Source organism: Colletotrichum tamarilloi, assembly GCF_030869305.1.
Source record: "Colletotrichum tamarilloi strain Tom-12 chromosome Unknown Scaffold_129.1, whole genome shotgun sequence".
Lineage (NCBI taxonomy): Eukaryota > Fungi > Ascomycota > Sordariomycetes > Glomerellales > Glomerellaceae > Colletotrichum > Colletotrichum tamarilloi.
The window spans coordinates 1-20798 of NW_026849512.1; the positions used below are offsets into that span (position 1 = coordinate 1).

The window sequence follows — 20798 nt, forward strand, 5'->3', positions numbered from 1 at the left end:
TCCTCGAGAGCCTGACGAAGCTGATCTTCGGTATATTGAGGCATTATATATAGAAGAAGACATGTGCAAAAGATGAGCCCATTTGGACGCGAATTGAAAATGTTGTGATAAAAGGAGGTTGGGGGTGGGCATTGGGTTGTGGTGGATTTTCGCGTTTTTGTGGGTGCCAGAAACAGGGGGGTGCCAGGAAGTGGGTATGTTGACTTACTCCGTAAAGAGAGGTCATAAATGCATTTAGTTGGCTATTCCACAAGCGGAAACCCCTGTGCGGCATTCTTCATCCACCTATGTGCTGAGAGTATTCAGGTAGCATACAGCAACGGGACAATAGTCCAGACCCTTCTGAAAACGGCATCAATCTCTCGTTTACAGTCAAATGGTTCACAGTTAAATAGTTCGATTGTTTCGAAACACCTGATTCGTCTGGTACCGAACGTCCGTGCCCACCACTCACTAGCAGTTCTAGACTCTTGGAGACCGGCGTTAATGCGGTTATGACTAGCGTTCTTTCAGCTCGCCGCAGCATGTTCTGAGACTTCACAGAAGAGAGTAACTTAGGGGTTCGAAGACTACAGGGTTGCCCAAACACCTTTTAAGGGCGGAGCACGACCTACTTTTGTTCTGAGACCTTCACTTGATCTAATATATCATCTTCTCTATCCGCCCTCATAGTCACTGCAATATCTCCAAGCAGTCAATTTACTTCAAAGGCCATTTTAAGTAACACTAGCTATGGCTACCAACAACAACGTACACGGGAACGCCATTCCTGCGAATTCCCCCCCTCCCCCGCAAAAATACATCTCAGCTCTCAGAATTGAGGCGTCTGATGACTCGGATTTCTTCCCGACTGGCACTTGCGTGGACAACAGTGGAGATCTGGGTAGCCCAGATTGTAATAATAGTTTCGGCGGAAAGTATACTTACGTCGTAAAATCTTTTACTGCCGACCCATCCCGCGCCATCACTGGATTAAGGATTGAGATCACTGGCGACGACGAACCGGCATTCGGAGGGGACATGGCTCAAGGAGCTGGCGGCGACTACCGGTATGTGGTCACTTCACGAGATTTGAACTTGCCTACGAGGATCAGTGAAGTACAATTATGGAGATCTCCCAACGACTCTGTTTCCCTCGATGATGCCCGCGCGGCTGGATGGGACGGAATAAGTACAGATATCAATCATAAGAGAAGTGGCGCGTACCTGTATCTTGTTTGGAACAATGTTCGGGTCTGAACGTGGCTCATGTCGAGAAGTGTTGTAGACTAGGGGATTTTTCGTCGGTCAACTCGGTTTTCCCCTGGTCAATGTTTATGTGTTGTTTTGCTTTTCCGGTTTGAAACAGTAGGAGTCGAATGAAACCATTTGAACCTGCTGGGAAGAGGACTATACAACTTGTGTACCTACATGTATACATCCTTGTCATCCGGCCTAATTTCAGTCCCGACTACCATCCATTGGCTCATACCCCTACTAGTTCCTCCTTTATGAAAAAGATCAGTCATGAAAGAAGGGACCGGGTTGAGACGATTATGAACGTCTTGTTGAAATTTTAGTTGCAGGTCAAAGCTATAATCGTACTAGTACTCTAAAAACACCTTTTATCCGGTAGGATTAGGCTTAGAACTGGTATTTCTTTCGGCGTCGTCTACTTTAACGAACTATCACAAGCGCCATCCATCCAAGACATCCGTATCGTTATACACAGTTAAGTCGAAGTAGTGTACTTGTCTTTGTCCACCTCGACCAAAGTTCTCCGACGTGATGTTGAGCAAGGTAGCCGAAGTAGTTGAAGACGTCAAGTTTGTCAAGCCAGGGAAAGCAGCCTCCATCATGCTCGAAATTTCCCGCGGGGTGTAAAAGTCGGGACCCTTGGCTTCGATGTTCTTCTGGAAAAAAGAAACATAATCCCTTGTATGATCGACATCGGCGAGCGCACTGAAGGTAGTGGACGCTAGCGCGTGTCCCGGTATGACAAGACTAGGTCTGAGGCCCGTGATGAAGTTGAGGGTCGTGAGCCAAGACTCTGTGAGGGCGGGCGTAAGAAGGTCGGCGAGCCAGGCATGCATCTGGTGGCCGTAGACGACGTCACCTGCGATTAGTGTCTTTATAGACGGAATCCAGAATGAACATAGATCAATGGTATCGCCGCCGATGTTCTTGAGTATTTCGATCGGGCACTTTTCGTCGCCTGGGAGGGTGAAGAAGGAGAAGTTGTAGGCAGTCGGAATCGCGGGAACGGGGGCGATAATGCCGGGGCCATAAGCGGCAGACCAGAATTCAGTCTAGAAATTTGTTATTACCATTCCTTCTCAAAACGTCAACAGGAATTCTCACTTTGTTGATAGCCTCGTTCTGGATCCCCTGCACCGTCTCTGGCGTGGCGTAGTGCTTGGCCTCGGGGAAGTGCTGAAGGAATGCTTTGCCGCTCAGATAGTGATCGGGGTGATTATGCGTTGTGAAAGCCGCCAAGAGAGGCTTGCCAGTTGTGTTCTTAACCCATTGAGCCAGAGTTCCCGCGTCGGCAACTGCAAGAGGCAAGTCGATGATCGCAGCGGCTTGAGAGCCGATGATCAGAGACGACACAACATCCAACGAGAACCCTGGGCTGATATAGCTTTCGACTTTCAGGTCGCAAGTGCATGACGCGGCACCTTTTCCGAACACTCCTGATAGAGCGACGGCGGTGATGATCTCACTAAACATGACGGTGTCGGTACGTCTGGTGATGGTAGGAGAGCAAAAGACTTTGGTGAACTTTCCTTCGATGCACCAAATGCTCCAGTCTTGGAGATACGGCGCTCCTGATTTTATAAAACATCAATCTACGTTTGCAGAAATTTCAGTCCTTCAATCTGCTTCCGAGTCTTGGCCAAATATCGAGTGTCCTTAAGCCGCCTCGGATGTATTATGACTTTGGAAGAGTCGGAGCTATTTTGTTTCCGTTGCCACTTTTTCTGACAACCTTCACTTGTAGCATCAAATCTATGGCGGTGACCACTACCCTTTAAAATTAGATTGACTATTACGCCAGACAACCCTCAAACCTCTTGGCGGTTGAAATAAAGATTAGTGATACTCTCTCAAGCGGGTTCCTGTTGTATGGTTATAATCTCCCGAACTATGATATCCGGGACTTCCGATCCATCGGAGACTGCGCACCCTTCTCCTTAGATCAGTCTACGGTTCCATGAGAGGAATTCAGGCTTCTCAGGATAGTTAACAAAGAATTCAAATTATGTTCGAGGTTAAGACCATTTGGCGATTGCACCTGGACACAAATCTCAAACGCGGATGCTGCAATTCATTCTCCGGTGTTGTGACCTCAAAATGACTACAAGATGTTCAAAAAAATAAGAGCGATCTGTGTGAGAGAAGACAACCAATTTTTGAGGTGACATCGGTAGTAGAATGGAAGAAATGGAGGCCCCCGAAACTAGAATATGATGATGGTGATGGGAGGACAGATACGTCTCACGTGTCTAGAAAGCGCCGCGACTTGTGCCTTCAGAACGCGTCCTAGAAAGATCTCTAGTCACGATTGCGATTAGACTGTTAATTTCCGATGGCCTTTGTGTCTTATCCCGAAGAGATGGTAGCCGCAAAACTTTGACACTCTAAGTGCGTTCTGGCCTAGTCCCAGCCGCTGTTCGAGTCAAAGCATTTGATCATGACACGCCATCATCGACAAAGAACACAGACCCAACCGTTCCAGAAGTCGGCTCCTTCAACGGCCGTGCCTGAAGGCTCATAACGGTCATCCCCACGACCTCGTATTCCGGCACGAGCAAGGGTGACCACTCCTCATCGTGACCTTTTCAGCAGCCTGCACAGGTGTCATCACGATGTCGGACATCACGCCAATAGAAACGCTCTCAGGCATGAAGAAAGTGTGCTTGGCAGATCTACCGATTCTTCTTCGTCAAATACCCGACATCATGTTCGAAATAGCCTCCCACCTCCCCACGGAGTCCGCCATGTGTCTGGCCCTTACCTGCAAATCTCTTTACGGCCTCCTGTCTCAGACGACCCTTCCAAAACTAAGGACAAGCGACAAGAGACTCAACAACTTCCTCTTCCTCATTCTCAAGGACATAAGCAGTCAAGAGCTGTACCTCTGTCATCACTGTACGCAACTTCGACACTGGATCTGCCCCACGGGGATGGGCTGCTCAGATTGCCCCTCCATCGGCAAAGGGCAATTACTTTGGAACACGTCGCATGGGAGATTAAACGAAAAGATTCATTCGTGTATCGGCGCATCAGCATATTTCACATACACCGTCAACGGTTCAGAAGACAGGAACGACAACTCGAGAGTGGTCATGCACCGGGATCGAGGAGGATGGCGATTATGCTGTAGCAAGAAATTAGATGATGTGCTTACGATTGACTGATTCAACATCACGATTTAAGACAAGGAAAGGGCAACCAGATGCGACAGAGGGAAATCTGAGGTTATACCAAATTTGTTACTCAAACGCATAAAGAAATTCTCATGACTACATGTACCCTAGCACCCATTATCCTTAACGCCAATAATATGCCCTTATAATGCTTTATCTAGCAATAATTCAGTTCAGTCCAATCTGTTCAAGCAACCACTTGGCCTCTTCAAACACTTCTTCCGGCGTGCCCTCAGCCTCGATGGGGAGGACATCCAACTCCGCGACACCCGCAGCCTCATACACCTCAACCTGTCCCTCTACCATGCTCGCCAGCATGTAGTGACCCTTGCGCTGATTCATCCTTTGCACAAGCGTCTCAGGACTGGCCTGGAGGTCCAGGAAGACAACCTCGACGCCCTCCTGCTCTGCAAAGACGCTTCGCAGGGTATCGCGGTACGACTTCCTCAGAGCCGAGCAGCTGACAACGACAGAGTCGTAGCCCAGATCTCCGAGGGCTTCAGACGCCCTCTTGCCAATGCGGCTAAGCCATAGAGACCGATCCTCGTCAGTCAAGGCGACATTGCTACCCATCTTCTCGATCGATGCCTTGGAATGCAGAGAGTCGCCCTCGATGAAGGGTGCCTTGAGCGAGGAGGCCAGAGAGGTAGCCAGGGTAGACTTTCCGCTGCCGCAAGGGCCCGCAACCATAACGACCGTCTTGGCTGAGCCCTCGTTCTTCTTGACCCAGTGGTTGGCCTTGAAGTATCGGACAAAGTTGTTGACAAGCTTCTGATCCAACACGGGCGCCTGAGCGAGCGCGGGTGAGAGAGAGCAGGCGTTGTCGGTGACGTACGTCTTGGACGGCGAGAACTCGTCCTTGTCGTACTTTGACGCGAAGAAGTCGACGAGCTTGATGGGCGGGTTGGCGGCGGGGTCCGGGTTCGAGGCGCGCAGGCGACGAATCCACTCCTTGGGCTCGACCTCTTCGAACTCGAGGCCAGCGGCCTTGAGGGCAGGGAGGAGATCGTTGGTCCAGCTGAACATCTTGGGGTTCGCGACGTTAGTGAAGACGCCGTCTGCGTCAGAGAGGGAGATGTCGATGACGCCTTGCGCGACGGTGTCTACAGGCAGCCAGGAGGGTGTCTCTTGGAGTTTGGGGAGGGCGCCGACGGTGATTGCCGTTTGGAGCATGAGGGGAATGGCTTCCGTTGCGTTCCAGACGCCGTGTTGGGTGTCTGCGACGATCTGGCCGATGCGCAGGACGCGGGACTTGATTCCGGCCTTGGTTGCCTTGGCGCAGAGGTGCTCGGCGACGACCTTGGACTGGGCGTATCCCATACCCTGAGCCCATTCGAGATCGGGGACGGATTCGGGGACGGGGGTCGTCGTCGCGCGCGCGACGGTGCTAACGGAAGAGCAGAAGTTGAACGAGGCAGGAGAAGATGCTCCGGTCTCGACGTCGCCGGCGGCCTTGCACAGGGCGATCAGGTGGTTGACGCCAGCAATGTTGCCCTTTGCGAAACTTGAGAGGCGCATGTTGAAGTTGACTGACCAGGCGGCGTGGATGACGAGGCGGAGATCCTGCTTGACCTGGCGGTATAGTTCGTCGGAGAGACCGAGCTTGGCATCGGCGAGGTCAGTGGACAGTGCGACGAGCTTTCTGCGGGAGGAGGCGGGCAGCGCGTGGTAGAGCCTGCGTTGGATGAGGGACCTGTTGACGCGGCGGACTGCGTCGGCGTCAGAGCTTGCACGGGTGAAGCAGTAGATGGTCTTGATGGTCGGGTCTGCGGCAAGCTTGGTGACAATATGCGCTCCGAGAGAACCAGTAGCGCCGGTGACGGCCTATGGGATGTTAGTACAGAGGTGCGAGAGGGACGTTGCTTGGGATATCAACTTACGACTGAGGATCTAGGAGCCGACTCGATGGGACCAAAGTTGCCGTACTTGTCAATAAGCTCTTGCATCTCGCTTTCGATGGGAACATCGGCCTGAACGCCCTCTCCAGTACCGAGACTGTAAAGGTAAGCGCTCAACTTGTTGATCGACGGATGATCAAACACAACAGTCTGGCCAAGCTTGTTGTCGCCAATGTCAACCGTCCTCAGGATATCGGAACGCATTTGGATAGCCTGCAGGGAGTCGAGACCAAGTGAGAAGAAGTCGGTATCGTCATCCAGCTGGACCTTCTTTGAAAGAGTCTGGACGAGGCCCTGGCGGATGAAATCTTGCAACTCAGGAACGCTAAACTTCTTCAAGTCGCCGCTGGCCGCGTCTGCATTGTCGTAGACCTCGTCAATATCCTTAGCGTACCGCTTGTAGAAGGCCTGGCGAATGACGCTGCCCTTGTCGGTTCTGGGATACTCGCAGTCGTAAGGGAGAAGCTTGATCATGTTCTTGGAGACACGGGCATAGGCCTCAACGGACTTGCTCGCGCTCTCGACTACGGGCCAAACAATCTCAAGAATCTCATCATTGCTCTTGCCAGCCAGCGCCGCAGCTGGAACGACGAGGGCACCAAGAGATGGGCGACCGACGCCGAAGATGACGCACTCTGTGATGTTCTTGTTGGAGCGGATCGTGCCCTCCATGTGGACGGGGTTGAACTTCTCGCCGTTGACGAGTGCAATGGTGTCGTCAAGTCTGGCAATGTACTTCCACGCCTTGGGGATCGTCGGGTGAGGCTCAAACAGATCCTTTGTGCAGTACGATCCATCCTCCTGATTCGTGGCTACCTTGGCAGGCCAGCCGGGCAGGACGCAGCACTCAAACAGGTTCGGACCGCGAGGAATCCACTTGAGGTACGGCGCGAGCTTCTCATGCTCGCGAACATAGTTCCAGACCTTGTCGTTGGGAGGGCGGAAAGACGTCATGAGCTGACCGACCTCAGTTGCGCCGTAGTGGCCGACGAGGTTGACGCCGTTGTTGACGAGGGTGTCGCCGAGGTCGTCGGGGCAAGCGGAGCCGCCGTACATGACGATCTTAAGCTGGCGGAGCAGGTCCATGCCCTCGTCTGTCTCTGCGAGGAGCTTGAGCGCGTAGGGCACGCCGTAGAAGATTTCAAAGTTGTGCTTGCGCATGATGCTTGTGAGGTGCTCTCTGGTCAACGGGAGATCCGCGTTGTACAGGTGGATGGGCTTTCCGCAGTAGATGGCGCGGTACAGATTGCAGATACCGTGGTTGTGGTACAGGGGTAGTGTGATGAAGGCCTTCATGTTCATGCTGCTGGAGTAGTTGTGGATGGCCGACTTTTGAGTCTGGTAAATGGGCTTGGGCAAGCCAGTCGAGCCTATGAAGGTCAGTGCTGCTCAAGAGGCAATACATGGAATGCAACTCACCACTAGAGTGAATGATGTAGATCAGGTTGTTGGTCTCAACTGAGAGATCACGACCATAATCCAGACGGGTATCAGCATGGACTTCGATGGGGAAGTCAAACGTTGACTGGCCGGCAATCTCAAAGACATCAAGATGAGGCAGAGTCTGCTTGGCTCCCTCGGCCGTCTCGAGGTACCTCTTGTCAGCCAACAGGAACTTGGCACCTGTAACGCTGATGAGAGACTCGATGGCCTCCTGTGAGATTCTTGTTGACAAGAAGAGCGTCGTGTGTCCAAGCTTGGTCAAGGCCAGCATGGTGACGAGGTAGTCAAAGTTGGAGGGGCCAAGAACAGCCACTGTCGTGGGCTTCTCATCTGAGTTGGGACGGCTAGGGATGCGCTGCTCATAGAACTTTGCAACACGGTAGGCAAAAACGTCGAGCTGCCTCATCGTGTAGTCGACATATGTGATACCCGAAGAAGGGTAAGACACAATGACTTGGTCAGGTTTCGACCGGGCGCGCCGGCGGACCAGCTCGTCCACAGTCTTGAGAGTTGAATCGTCATTGTCCAAATCCTGCACGGTAGCAGCGTCAATGATGGGATTCGCGTCCAAGCTGGAGCTCGGGAGCGCCGCGCTCGTGGGACCGTATACTGAGGGGGGACTCATGGTGGACGATGTTGCAGGTGGTTCATCCAAGGTCGACGATGAGTGTTCTTCGGATTCTTGATGATGAGTCGATGACCACCCTGCTTTTGAGGTTGCGGATGGCTTGATGAGTGGTTCATGTGCCACCCTTTTGAGAGATGGAGAACGGCTCCGCGGCCCAGGCAAGACCGTCATTGTTCCGACGCCGATGAAGTGAATTCCTCAACATCCGCCATGCTGATACCCTGCCTGACGCTCTTCCGAGTGGGCCACGCTTGTGGCGATCGAGGCGGGACAGAAACCTGGAGGAGGGTCTCCGTTGGTGGGGGAGGCATGAATCCGTTTCCCCGCTCATTGCTGGGGTTAGGTGACGGATTTTGAGGGCTCCGCCGACGGGTTTGGACGGATTCAACAAGGGTGTGACTAGCTCCAAGGAAAAGAATCCGCCAGTCTGAATCACAACTGCGGACTCGGTGGTGATGGAGTCGTTGGGAGCCACATGTCTTGATCGCAGTGTCGATGGCAGAGTGGCTGAAAGCGATTTATTATCTGCTTGATCTTTTCCATCAAGCGACCTGTTTTGGGCACATTATTATATAATTACAGCTTGATTTGTGTAGAGTTCAACAACTGCGTCCATACCAGCCACGGATAAACGCCATTGATCCTTGCACATACACCAAGAAACTCTCTCAAGATGCCTCTCGCAACACACTTCACACTCAACACTGGTGCAAAGATCCCAGCAGTGGGATTCGGCACCTGGCAAGCCGGACCTCATGAGGTTGAGCGTGCTGTTGAGACTGCTCTGCGCTCCGGCTACCGCCACATCGACTGCGCCGCCATCTACCGCAATGAGGCGGAAGTTGGTGAGGGCATTCGCAAGAGCGGCGTGCCTCGTTCAGAGATCTTTGTTACAGGGAAGCTGTGGAACACCAAGCACGCACCCGAAGATGTCGAGTCCGGTGTTGACAAGACGCTCAAGGACTTGGGGACGGATTACCTCGATTTGTTCCTGATGCACTGGCCAGTGTAAGTCTCATTCTTTGTTCATCTGTGCCTGTTGTTATGCAAGAGATACACAATAGAGCATGTACTGACCTCATTTGTAGAGCATTCAAGCCGTCGGATAAATGGTTTCCCATTGACTCCAACGGCGTCTTCGAGCTGGCCGACATTGACCCCGCGGAAACGTGGGCAGCCATGGAGAAGCTGGTCCAAAGCGGCAAAGTCCGCGCCATCGGTGTCTCCAACTTCACTAAGCAGCGCATCGAGGATCTTCTGACAAAGACCAAGACGGTTCCCGCCGTCAACCAGATTGAGGCGCATCCGTACCTCCAACAGCCGGATCTGCTCGAGTTCTGCAAGTCAAAGGGCATCCAGCTGGCCGCCTACTCGCCTCTGGGCAACAACCAGACGGGTGAGCCGAGAACGGTGGACGACCCTCTTGTGGGTGAGCTGGGCAAGAAGCTCGGCATTGACGGCGGCCAGTTGCTTGCTTCGTGGGGTGTGCAGCGCGGCACTGTCGTTCTGCCCAAGAGTGTTACCCCTAGCCGGATAGAGTCCAACTTCAAGGTGCAGGAGTTGCCGGCGGATGCCTTTGCGCAGTTGAACGGGCTCGAGAGGAACAAGAGATTCAACTGGCAAACGAGATGGGGTTTCGATATCTTCCAAGAGCTGGGAGAGGAGGAAGTCAAGAGAGTAGCCCAGGAAACGGGTCCTGAGAACTTGACAAAGTTCACCATTTAGAAGACATAGATCAATGCAAATATTATAGACTGTATTTGAGTCCTGACCCCTAACCTCCTATATCCGGCATCCAAGCCAACGGATTTGAGTCGATGTCCAGGTATGGGCCGAAAGCAGAAGAGTCGAGGTCTAGCCAATCGGTCGTCTGCCACTCATCGAGCAAGTTGGATCCAAGGAACCCTGCGTCGCCCTGGTCCATCAGATCAACGGGGCCAGACTCGGTACCATACCCATGGTTGAAGTCGAATCCGTCGGTCGTGATCGACGCTCCTCCGTTCCCCCCATTCGCCTGCAGAGGCGGCACATGCATATCTGCAGACAGCGCAGCCACCCGAGGAGCAGAAGTCCGGGGTGCCTGTGAAGCCACCTGAGTTTGCCGTGACATCTGGCCGAGACCCTCTGTCCTGAACTCTTCCAGGATGATGGCGTACCGGCGGCTGGGTGAATTGGACGCCGTGGCGTGCGCAAGATGCGTCTGGCATCGCTCAGCCAGATCCATGAGCTTCGTATGCTTTGCCTTTCCCTCACCCTCAAGCGTGATGCCTCGCCTCTTCTGCTGGATATCCCATACATACGTGACCAGCAGGGCGCAAAACGTGACGTACTGCGTCCACCAAAAGGCGTGGAAGATGGGCCCCTCGGCGGCCATGCCATCTACTGTCTCGAGCACCGTCCTCGCTGCGCCAATACACTCTAGGATCTGTGTCTCGCTGCCGGAACTCAAGTTACCCAGGAGAAAGAGGCGGTTCGCGTGCATGATGGCGTGGGAGTAGGCCAGTTTGAGTACCGTTGCTTGGCGACGGAAGCTTGGGATCAGCATGGAGGGGCGGATCGAACCGAGGTGAGGCGGGAGACTGGCGCGCCATTCGTGGATCTTCTTGCTGAGGCGGTGTGCGGCGGCGACGCGTTCTTGTTCGGAGATTGCTTTTATAGAGTAGACTTCTCTTGATGTGTTTCCGATGATTTGCGCAATCCTGTCAAATGTCAGTACTTGTACGCAGAGAGTGTGATCAGACATGGGGCTGACTTACTTGGCATGGAATATCAGCGCGTCAATGTGACAGTCTGAATGTTCCTCCGATCTCTCAATGGGTCCCTGTGCAGTCATATCCTCGTCGTCGATCCTATCCGGGTAGTCTTGGTCAATGTCATCGTCATGGAAGTGACGTGGACGGCCGAATATAACGCCCAGGTACTTGTCCAAAACGTAGCTAGTCCAGAACGTCCGCATACGACACTGCGCCTGGATATAATCCGAGTTGCCCGGTGTCAAGTGCCGCTTCTTAGCCGCTTTTCTGTGCATACCCAGCGCAGATATGATCTGAAGCGCGTTTCCAAAGGTATACCAGGCGCGGTTCATACGCGACGTGGTCAGGAGGTACAGAACTTGGATCAATCGCGACTGAGCTGACTCTAGTCGAGGGAGCCCCGTCTCACGCTCTGTAAGCTGCAGTGCGACGCAAAAGAGTTGGTCACTACGAGCCAGGGATAGAGCCTCGCCTTCTGGGGAGTGAAATCCCTTGGACTTTTCGTTGTGAGCGGTGGCAATGGCAAGTGCCGTAAGGACGATGGACGCTTTGCCCCGACCAATATCCTGCCAGACGGCTTTTCCGTGGCGGAGGTTATTAATCATGGTCTTTAGCCATGCCTCGACGGAAGGGCGGTGCAGCACACGGTAAGTCGCGATGGAAACATCAAAGTACAGTGCCAGCAAATCCTGAATCTCTCTGGAATCCGGAAGCGACAAGTTGGCCACATCCTCGTCAGTAACAGGGGGCAGCGGCTTATCACCAGCCAGCATGAGTGGCTGGCTGTCGGTCGAGGCGTTGAGCTCGTCCGGGACGATGTTACTCTCGTGTTTCGAGAGCCGCTTCCACGCCCTGTGCAAGAAAGTCACACCCGACGTCGGGTCGAAAATCTGGCCCTGGATCTCAGCCATACCAAGCTCGGGCGAGGCTCGCGACGCCGGGCCCTGGCTCTCGCGTACATGTCCCCTCAGCGAGCGCGACGGCGCGGCCGGTGCAGCGACGTGTTCTCCGCCTCCATCTTCAGTAGTCCGGTACATAACAGGCGGCTCCTCGGATCCGGATACGGCATTGGAACCTGTAGACCACACAGCTGAGGGCGGAGGTGTCGGGGGTCGACCGCGGGAGTACTTTGCATCGTAGACGCACGTGAGGCCCTTTCTGGTACACTTGTCGCAGGGGATAGTCCCGCTGCACCGCGCCTTGCGCTGCTTACAAAAGTCGCACGCGCGGCTGACTTTCTGCAATTTGCGGCGATTCGCTGCGGCCGCGGCGGCAGCGGAGGAGGACCCAGTGCCAGCCAGCTCATCGGACAGAGGCGAGTGCTGATCGGCGGCGGAGCTAAAGCTTCGTTTCCGTGAATCTCCACGGGGACTACTAGCTGCGGCGGCTGAAACGGCCGATGAGGAGTGACGGCCATCGGGAGCCGGACTTCCCGGGCCGGGGAGAGGACGGCGGTACTCCGGGGCGTCCATGACCGGTAGGCAAACGCAACGGGATGGAGTCGACGGACTTTTGCAAGGGTCCACTCCCTCTGCTCTCCTTTTCCTGTTATCTTGGCCGTTTGGCTTTTCTGATTTGTCTGCTTATGCGCAGTGTCCCAGTGGAGCGACGAAAACGCACGCACGCGGTTACGCCCGCGCGTTGCGCACAGTGAATGGGCGGGTTACCTTGGGGCAGAGGCGGGAAAGGGTTCGAGACTCGAGGAGGGAGGGACTGGATGGAAAGTCGGAAAAGAAGGAAGAGAGATGGGACAGGAAACTTGAGCGCAAATCGACGGAAAACGGAGGGGATTTGTCTGGGGAAAGACAAGAGTTTCTGACTTGGGGGGAGGCGGGGGCCGCTACGACGACCAGGGACAAGGGTGTCTTTTCCCCCGCTTCCTCCTCATCTTTGCTGCGGGGGAAGCACTAGGGTGCACATAGTCTTCCTCGTTTGTTGACTTGATAGTTGCGGCGTGTTCGGTTCGTGGGTATGCGATAGATCCGGGGTTGTCCGGGGTACTGCTAGATCCGACACCGAGGCGGATTCTTAGGATTTATGGGGAGAGGAACCAGAGGATGAAGGAGAACCCGAGTTTCCCCGTCATCAGAAGACGCCATGCAGCAATTATCAATGTGATGTAACAGTTAACAGAGCAGATGAGTAAGTGGCATTCTCAAACGGCCAGTATCACCTGTCGAGTTTCCGCATCTGACTTGTTCGGCACCTCTTCCGACTTCCAAGATAACATCTGCATGAGGGTTGTAGCCCATCACGATACCTCCTTACGACCGGTCATTGCCGGCAAGAGGCTGACAGCTCCTAAGAGTCAGGGATTCTATCGGGATGTCTCGGCGTGCGCCAAGAGCGAGTCAGTCGTTGGACATCAGAGTGTTCAGGCTGAAGAGGCGTAGCAGCTGGAGATTGCTCATGTAGCTTGGCAGGCACATGCTTGGCACGTGGACACGGCACACGCTTTAGTTCTGAGTTGATGCGTGGAGCGTACGCAACCACCAAGGGAGATGAGTACGCCTGGTAACTATTCCACTTTGTAATCAGTAGTATCAGAGTTTTTGATCGACCTTGACGGCATTAATTCCCCATAGGTAGAATTGAGGAAGTGTCGAAATGAAAGTAATTGATTTCAATTTCATGGGCTTTGACACGAAATCAACCAAGTTAGCGGACAGAGTTTTGGCACGTATTGCAGGGATTTCAAATACTTATGGTCGATGAGCTGTAAATAGTTATTTCAGTATCTTTACAATGACTCGAAAAGTAAGTCACTTATTCTGCTCAGACTTATCATAGGCTCAGGGTTATAGTCGATGAAGATGTCTAGGTAATTCCAAACTCTTAACCAAGCCTCTGCAGAATTGAAGCACGTTACTACTCAAAGGTCACAGTCAGGTAATGGAGCAAAGCTGAGATATTTGGGCCAGAAAGGATTGCTGTTCATTATCGGCATCAACAATCGCTATTTACTCGGGAAAAATAGTAAGTGTCAAAATCATCATCGCGCCTCACCCTTCATTTCCTCCACAGCCATCAACCGGACATCGAGACTGAGTCTCCGTCATCCATAGTCCGCCTGCCCTACGACATCCTCGCATAGCTTCTATAGAGTGTACTTGAAGTGAGGGCTCTTGTCACCCATATCCATAAGCTGCTGCTCCGTGTACTTTGCCCGAATCTCCTCCTCGGACATCTTGGCTTTCCTATCATTCCCCCACTTGTAGCTCCATTCCAGCAGCAGCGCAACGATCAACCCGCTACCGCCAAACGCCAGCGACAGCCCGAAACCGGTGTAGTACTTTGGCTTTTCGTTGTCGAGATACATGTAGCTACCAATGATACCACCGATATTGCCCACGCAAATGTTGAAAGCCACACCGATGGCGCGGCGCGAGGCCGGGGCGAGGTTGTTCGCCGCCCAGGAGGAACCCGCGGGCTGGATGGGGTAGATACCCATGCAGGTGATAATGACGCCGACCATAGCTCCCGCAATGTTACCGGACAGATCACCCTTGAAGGAGATGATGACGCCGTAGCCGATGGTGATGAGACCCATGGGAATCGCGACGAAGGGCATGCGCCAGTAGAACCTGTCCGACAAGCGTGCGAAGAAGATGGCCGAGGCAGCGCCGCAAAAGTACGGCGGAACCGTCATGAGCTGTGCGGCTGTGTTGTTGAAGCCCATAGCCTTCGTGATAGTCGGCAGCGTGAATTTAGTGCCATAAGAACACGCCGAGGTGGCGAGGAGCGCCCACGCCTGCATGTACAGCCGCCAATTCGTGACAACGGCCTTGAGGTCGTGCCACTTGAACTTGTCCTCCTGCTTCTCGTCCTGGAAGCGCCCACCCTGCTTGATGAAGTGCTGGATCTCGAGGAAGCGGATTTCTTCGGGGGTGAGCCACTTCCCGCTGAGGGAGGGGCGGTCGATAAGGAGGAAGAAGGTGGCGATGCCGAGGCCGACGGTGAAGATGCCCTCAAGAATGAAGATCCAGCGCCAGCCTTCGTAGCCGCCTACGCCGTCCATCTTTGCGATTGCGGCAGCGAGGAGGCCGGAGAAGGCGCCGGAGAGGGCGGATGTGCAGTAGAACCAGGCGATGCGAGCTGCTAGGTCGCGACTTTTTGAGTTGTCAGTTGAGTGTTTCTGGAAGAGAGAGGTAATGGAGAACTCACGGTAGGTACCAGAATGTGCAGAGATAAACAGCACCAGGGTAGAAGCCGGCCTCAAAGACACCAAGGAGAAGACGGACGCTGAGAAGACCAGCAAAGTTCTTCACGACGCCGTGACAGGTCATTATGACACCCCATATCGTTACGAGGGTACCAAGGTATACGGATGGACGATTGAACTTTTTGAGGATGATGTTGCTGGGAACCTCTACATAGGAATCAGTAACTTGAAGTGAACCAGTATAGTCTGAATGGAAGGGGGTAAAACGTACCAAGCAGGACATAGGGAACGAAGAAGAGACTGAGCGCAATGTTCCACTGCACACCACTAAGCTTCAGGTCCTCAGCCAGCCCTTCAATCTTGGCATTGCCAATGTTGGCGCGGTCGAGATGGGAGATGAGATAGAGAACCGCAAGCATCGGCACCAAGCGAATGTCGATCTTTTCTGGTCGTTAGCAGCCAATTTTACTTCCGTTTCGAAGCCATCCCCATGCTATTGCTAGAAGATGCTAGGGTATAGAATGATCAAAAATACCTTGCGAATCGTCTTCTTGCGCTCCTCCGGCGTGAAATTGGCATAGAACTCGGCATCGTCCTCGCTGAGCCCCAGCACGCGCACGTCGTCGATCATGCGCACTACAGGCGCCTTCTCCGAGTCGGACTGGGCATCGTCTTCTCTGTCGTCGACGAAGGAGATCTCCGGCTTGTCCGTCGTCGACATTTTGCACTGCCTCATGTTTGAAGTCTTTTTTCGGCTACGTTGTTCCGGTTGTGGCCGTTGCCGTTGGCGGGTTGCGATATGATACACTTGACACTGTAAAGAAGAGAAATGAAGTTGGAGGGATGTAGAGGAGGAGGGGGAGAGGGAAGAAAAAGGGGATGCTTCTGGCCTGAAGAAGAGAGAAAAGGAGAAGCAGCAAAAGGTGAAGCAATGATCTCGAGATGCACGCTCATATGTATGCGTCGGACGACTACGAGGTAGGAGTAAGGGAAGGTAGTCAAGGCTAGGTGGCTAAAGGTAAATGGAGGCTCCAAGAAACACATAAGTGTACAAACCCGAACGAGACAACCAGGTACAGACTTGGCACAACCACGGTGTTGGATCCTCCCAGGAAAGCCGCACTACTCCATACCACTACTACCACCTCTGGGCTCTTGGCCCGGCCTATTCTCTCCCCCTCGGTCTCTGCCTCTGTCCATCTCGCCCATGCTACCCTGCTCGGTTGCTCTAACCTCCCCCCTCGAGCCGTGATGGCTGTGTGGGGTCCCCGCAATCGCGGAGACCCGGCCGCTGTGGATTTGTTAACCCAATGGACTACGTAGATTAAGTGTAGTGGATAGCATTCTGAAGCCGTGAGAGAAGGTTTGCATATGCTCGCTGGTGGATATGTTTATCCGTCGAAATTTTGACGGATTTCCAAACACGCGCCAAAGACCAAAGGGGATGGAACCACTTTTAGTCAAATGTTGCTGGCATTTGTCATGTAAGAATATGGACATGACGGATTTGTACCCACTTTGCGTTGAGCTTTCCTCGTGGCTGTTCTCTAGCCCGACGGACTTGTCTCAAGTTCTCGTAGCTTGTCGTTCTAAACCCCAGTCATCTTGAGAAACAAAATGATGAATGATTTCAACATGACCTAGGTTATCGGTTATTGTCAAGTCACACGGTGACATGATGGCATCCGTGCGGTTCCGACAGAGAGGAACAAGCTAACGGACTTGTCAACCATCGGTCCACGTCAATCTCGAGCTGATGTGTCTCTCGAAAAGCTTCGCCCGGTCTAACAAAGACATAGATCCAAGTCAGAACTGACAACTATCCGGCAGTTGGAGGCTGCGGAGAATAAACCCAGCCAACCAGCCACCGCGATGGGCATGCTTAATCCCCAAATCCCCCGAAGTCGATCCCTCTGGGCGCAACCCCCTCCTCTCCCCTCCCCGACTCAAATCCTCCCGTCTTCTCCCGCGATAAACACACCCTCGTGCGGGGAAAGTGTGGTGCGGGGGATGACGGACTTTGGAGATCGTCGACCGGGCGCTGACAGTCGCGTTGTCTTCGTGGGTTCACGCCATGTGGATTCGTACAGTCAAGATAATGCTCGCGAAGGAAAAGAGCAAGTCGTAGCGGATTAACAATTTCGTTAGAGATTCATATACTTCGTCGGAATTAAATACATGCATTACAGCATTACGTTCTTTCGTCCATCATTTTCATAGCCAATGTGTCTCTTCTCGCTAGGCACTCGGTGCGTCATCACACGGCACCACACCAGCAAGAGACAATAGCAATACCCTCCACAATCAGCACTCTACACCTGCACATCCTTCTCAGAGTGCGAGACGCGAATCTGCTGGTGATAGTTATTCATCGCCTTCTCGTCAACGGCGCCCTCCTCAAACACGTCAACAGTGGTACCCTCGAACTTGCGCGCGGCAACCTTGTGCTCAAACAGCTTGTCCAGCTCGGCGTAGGTGCGGCCGCGGGGCTCGGGGACGCGGAAGTAGGTGTACACGCAGCAGAGGAAGCAGATGCCGCCCCAGAAGAAGCCAGTGTAGTTTTGCCAGTTCCAGGCGCTGGGGTTGAGCATGTACGGCGTGAGGACGTTGTTGATGATTCCGACAATGTTGCTGTGGGGACAGTGTGGTTAGCATGGGTTCGATTTTCAGACCGGAAAGTGCATCGGGAACTTACTAGAGGTTACGGCCAAGGACGACAGTCTTGATCTGCAGACGACGCGACGGCAATTCACTGACGAGCGAGTAGCAAACGGTGCCGACGGTGAGCTGGTAGAAGAGAGCCCAGACCATCATGATGGAGCCCGTCGCGAGCGCGCCCTGGTCGCGGTGTTCGGCCGGTACGAGGCCCAGGAAGCCGAGAATCATGAGCATGCTGCAAAGACCGCAGAGACCGTAGAGGTACAGCGTGCGACGGCCGATACCCCACGACATGAGGAACCACGCGCCAAAGACACCGACCATGTTGATGGCGTACTGGCCGAGCGCAAAGTTGTACGAGTTTCTGGTGGAGAGACCGGCCTGCTTGAGGAAGTATCTGCGTGCATCGTAATGTTAGTCTGGTACAACTAGAACTCAAGCAATAAGAGTGCACAAAGGCAGAGACTTACGTAGAGTAGTTGGAGAACGAGTTGCCGCTGAGGTTCTGAATGGCCCAAACCATGCACACAATCTCGGTGCGGCGCAGGTCGACGCCCTTGAAGCAGTCCAGGTAGGATGCGCCCTCGGTAATCTTCTCCTCGATCGAGTTGGTGTGCACCATCATGGCGACCGTCTCGTCGGCGTCGAAATCAGTCTCCTTGTCTCTGCTCGTCAGGCGCAGCAGCGACTTCTTGGCCTCGTCAATCTTGCCCTTGCGCACCAGCCACCAGGGCGACTCGGGCGCAAAGTAGATACCAATGGCCAAAGGCACCGGCCACATCCACTGCAGCGCGTAGGGAATGCGGTATGCCCACTCGTCCTGGCGGTCGAGCATAGAGACGATGACGCCGATACCAATCTCCTGGCCCATACCCCAGCAAAAGTTGACATAGGTCGTCAGGTAGCCACGCAGGGCGACGGGGCAGACTTCGGAGGCATAGGTGATGCACAGCGTCTGGAAGACACCCCATGGGATACCGCAGAGGATCTCGGCGGCGAGCAGAGTCTGAACGTTTTGTGCGGTGAAGAAGATTGTGGTGAAGGCGGCGACTAGCAAAAGACATGTGATGACGGTCCACCTGTAGCCGAAGCGTTCCGAGACCCATCCGTTGATGAAGAGACCGATGATCTCGCCGACGGTGGCACCGTTGCTGAGGCCGGCTTGCCACGGCGCAGGGACCTGGTAGGATCCGTCGGCGGTGAGGACGCCGTACTTTTGGTTAAATTGCGGGAATGCGTAAAAGTTGCTGACGAGACTGATGTCGTAGCCCTCCATGGCGATGCAGGTGGAAATGAGCACACTCCATGCAATGGCCTTGGGGTAGAGCTTAATGCCCTGCATCAGAGTCATCTTGTGCTCCTTGTCCGTGGCCGCTTTGGCGTTCTGGACAAAGTTGCTGGCGAGTTTGGCCGAGTGATGATCGCCGATCTCGGCCGAGACGCGGTCTGGGGCGGCGACCACATCATCGTGCGCCGATTTGGACTCCATCGTGGATGGGCTTTGGAGGAAGGGTTGCGTTGCGTGGCGTGGTGGAGGTGTTGTTGTTATTGATGACTGTTCTCAAGGAGAAACTGAATTCTCTCGAGGTTCTACGGCGATGCACACACTATCGCGTGCTGCAATGGGGAGATTGCGCGCACAACGTGGAGATCGTTGAAGCGTTGCCAAGGCTGGCGTTGAGCAGATGTGGTGAAGAAAAAGAGCTCTGAGAAAGCGGCTGCGCTGGGAGATGCTGCTTGCTGAAGAGGAGATCGTCAAGAGGTGGAGATTGAGGGGGGAATCGCCGGATGTTATATAACAACAAAATATTCGCGCGCGACGGGAACGAACGGTCCTGGATTGTGTGGGACGATGGCTACGGGCCTACGGCTTCGATGGGAAAACCCACAAAAGAAAGGGCTCGAATTTTTTGACGAAGTGCGAAAGACTGGGGCCGGGACATTGAACTCGTCTGGTTGTTTGATTTGATTTGTTCCGTTCGGTATCGCGCGTCCTCTTTTTTTGTGGTCAAATAAACAAGGGCAATCTTCCGATAGACCAGTCGTCAGCTATTGGAAGGATGAGGAGAATCCTGTGCCGAGAAGACCAGGGGACTGGTCAAAGTTACCGAAGCCGTCGCAATTCGCAAGGGGCCTTTGAAGTCTTTGGCTTCTTGGAGACATGGAAGAGCAGAAAAGGGAGCTAGCCATTGGGCAGATTGGTTCTCGTCGGCGAGGGGTACCCGTTCATCTTTTGATGGCAGATGCTGGGGTAATTTGGGACTTGGGCGAGATAAGGTAAAGCGACGTGACATTTCTGTCGTCGGGGTGCCGCCCAAGGGGGGTTGGCGTGTTTCTCTGTGTCATGACAGGGTGCGTTCGACATCTGCCAGGCCGTCAGGTTGGGACGGAGATGGGAACCCTTTGCTGCCATTGAGTTTGTCTGGGCCAACTCTAGCGTGCGGGGGAAGTTTGAGCGTCGCCATGTTGGTGGTGTCGAAATGGTCAGCTGAGCGGCCGTTGAATCGTTGGTTGCGTGCAGACCCAAGCCATCGGGAAGAAGTCCATGGCTGCTGCAGCAAGGGAGGGCGGGGAAGAAAAGTCCAGGTTCAGCTTTCGGGTCAGTGAGTACGGCGTAGTGAGGGTGAGAAACAAAGATAGAGTTGGCGCCGGTAATGTGGGAGGGAAGGGCGGACGAATGAAAAGAAAACTATTGAGAAACTCGTTCGACTTTGCTGAAGAGCCAGAGGCCCGGGAACAATTGAATCCAAGAGCCCAGAAGAGCCAACAAGAGTCTTCAAGTATCTGCGCCAACTTTGCTTGTTGGCATGACACAGTTTGTTGGCAGTTGGGTACCGATAGCGAAAA

At 53.7% G+C, this 20798-nt stretch overlaps 8 protein-coding genes across 8 annotated transcripts; 3 read left to right on the forward strand and 5 right to left on the reverse strand.

The window, feature by feature from the left end:
• Positions 1 to 732: 732 nt before the first annotated feature.
• Positions 733 to 1239, forward strand: CTAM01_14631 (uncharacterized protein; the record flags this gene model as incomplete). The annotated part of the gene is made up of 1 exon (XM_060530630.1): positions 733 to 1239. One exon carries the CDS (start codon positions 733 to 735, stop codon positions 1237 to 1239), a length of 507 nt encoding a protein of 168 aa, XP_060374768.1.
• Positions 1240 to 1667: 428 nt separating this feature from the next.
• Positions 1668 to 2709, reverse strand: CTAM01_14632 (metallo-beta-lactamase family protein; the record flags this gene model as incomplete). The annotated part of the gene is made up of 2 exons (XM_060530631.1): positions 1668 to 2288; positions 2341 to 2709. 2 exons carry the CDS (start codon positions 2707 to 2709, stop codon positions 1668 to 1670), a joined length of 990 nt encoding a protein of 329 aa, XP_060374769.1.
• A 1139-nt stretch (positions 2710 to 3848) lies between these two features.
• CTAM01_14633 (uncharacterized protein) lies at positions 3849 to 4400 on the forward strand (the record flags this gene model as incomplete). Its single annotated transcript, XM_060530632.1, has 1 exon — positions 3849 to 4400. One exon carries the CDS (start codon positions 3849 to 3851, stop codon positions 4398 to 4400), a length of 552 nt encoding a protein of 183 aa, XP_060374770.1.
• A 177-nt stretch (positions 4401 to 4577) lies between these two features.
• CTAM01_14634 (male sterility protein) lies at positions 4578 to 8375 on the reverse strand (the record flags this gene model as incomplete). Its single annotated transcript, XM_060530633.1, has 3 exons — positions 4578 to 6233; positions 6290 to 7677; positions 7727 to 8375. The coding sequence occupies 3 exons, from the start codon at positions 8373 to 8375 to the stop codon at positions 4578 to 4580; spliced, it is 3693 nt and encodes a 1230-aa protein (XP_060374771.1).
• A 676-nt stretch (positions 8376 to 9051) lies between these two features.
• CTAM01_14635 (GCY) lies at positions 9052 to 10103 on the forward strand (the record flags this gene model as incomplete). The annotated part of the gene is made up of 2 exons (XM_060530634.1): positions 9052 to 9386; positions 9467 to 10103. 2 exons carry the CDS (start codon positions 9052 to 9054, stop codon positions 10101 to 10103), a joined length of 972 nt encoding a protein of 323 aa, XP_060374772.1.
• A 49-nt stretch (positions 10104 to 10152) lies between these two features.
• On the reverse strand, positions 10153 to 12603 carry CTAM01_14636 (fungal specific transcription factor domain-containing protein; the record flags this gene model as incomplete). Its single annotated transcript, XM_060530635.1, has 2 exons — positions 10153 to 11077; positions 11135 to 12603. The coding sequence occupies 2 exons, from the start codon at positions 12601 to 12603 to the stop codon at positions 10153 to 10155; spliced, it is 2394 nt and encodes a 797-aa protein (XP_060374773.1).
• Positions 12604 to 14228: 1625 nt separating this feature from the next.
• Positions 14229 to 16014, reverse strand: CTAM01_14637 (inner membrane transport protein yfaV; the record flags this gene model as incomplete). The annotated part of the gene is made up of 4 exons (XM_060530636.1): positions 14229 to 15240; positions 15296 to 15500; positions 15565 to 15733; positions 15829 to 16014. 4 exons carry the CDS (start codon positions 16012 to 16014, stop codon positions 14229 to 14231), a joined length of 1572 nt encoding a protein of 523 aa, XP_060374774.1.
• Positions 16015 to 17605: 1591 nt separating this feature from the next.
• On the reverse strand, positions 17606 to 19440 carry CTAM01_14638 (sugar porter family MFS transporter; the record flags this gene model as incomplete). Its single annotated transcript, XM_060530637.1, has 3 exons — positions 17606 to 17924; positions 17989 to 18348; positions 18422 to 19440. 3 exons carry the CDS (start codon positions 19438 to 19440, stop codon positions 17606 to 17608), a joined length of 1698 nt encoding a protein of 565 aa, XP_060374775.1.
• Positions 19441 to 20798: the final 1358 nt, after the last annotated feature.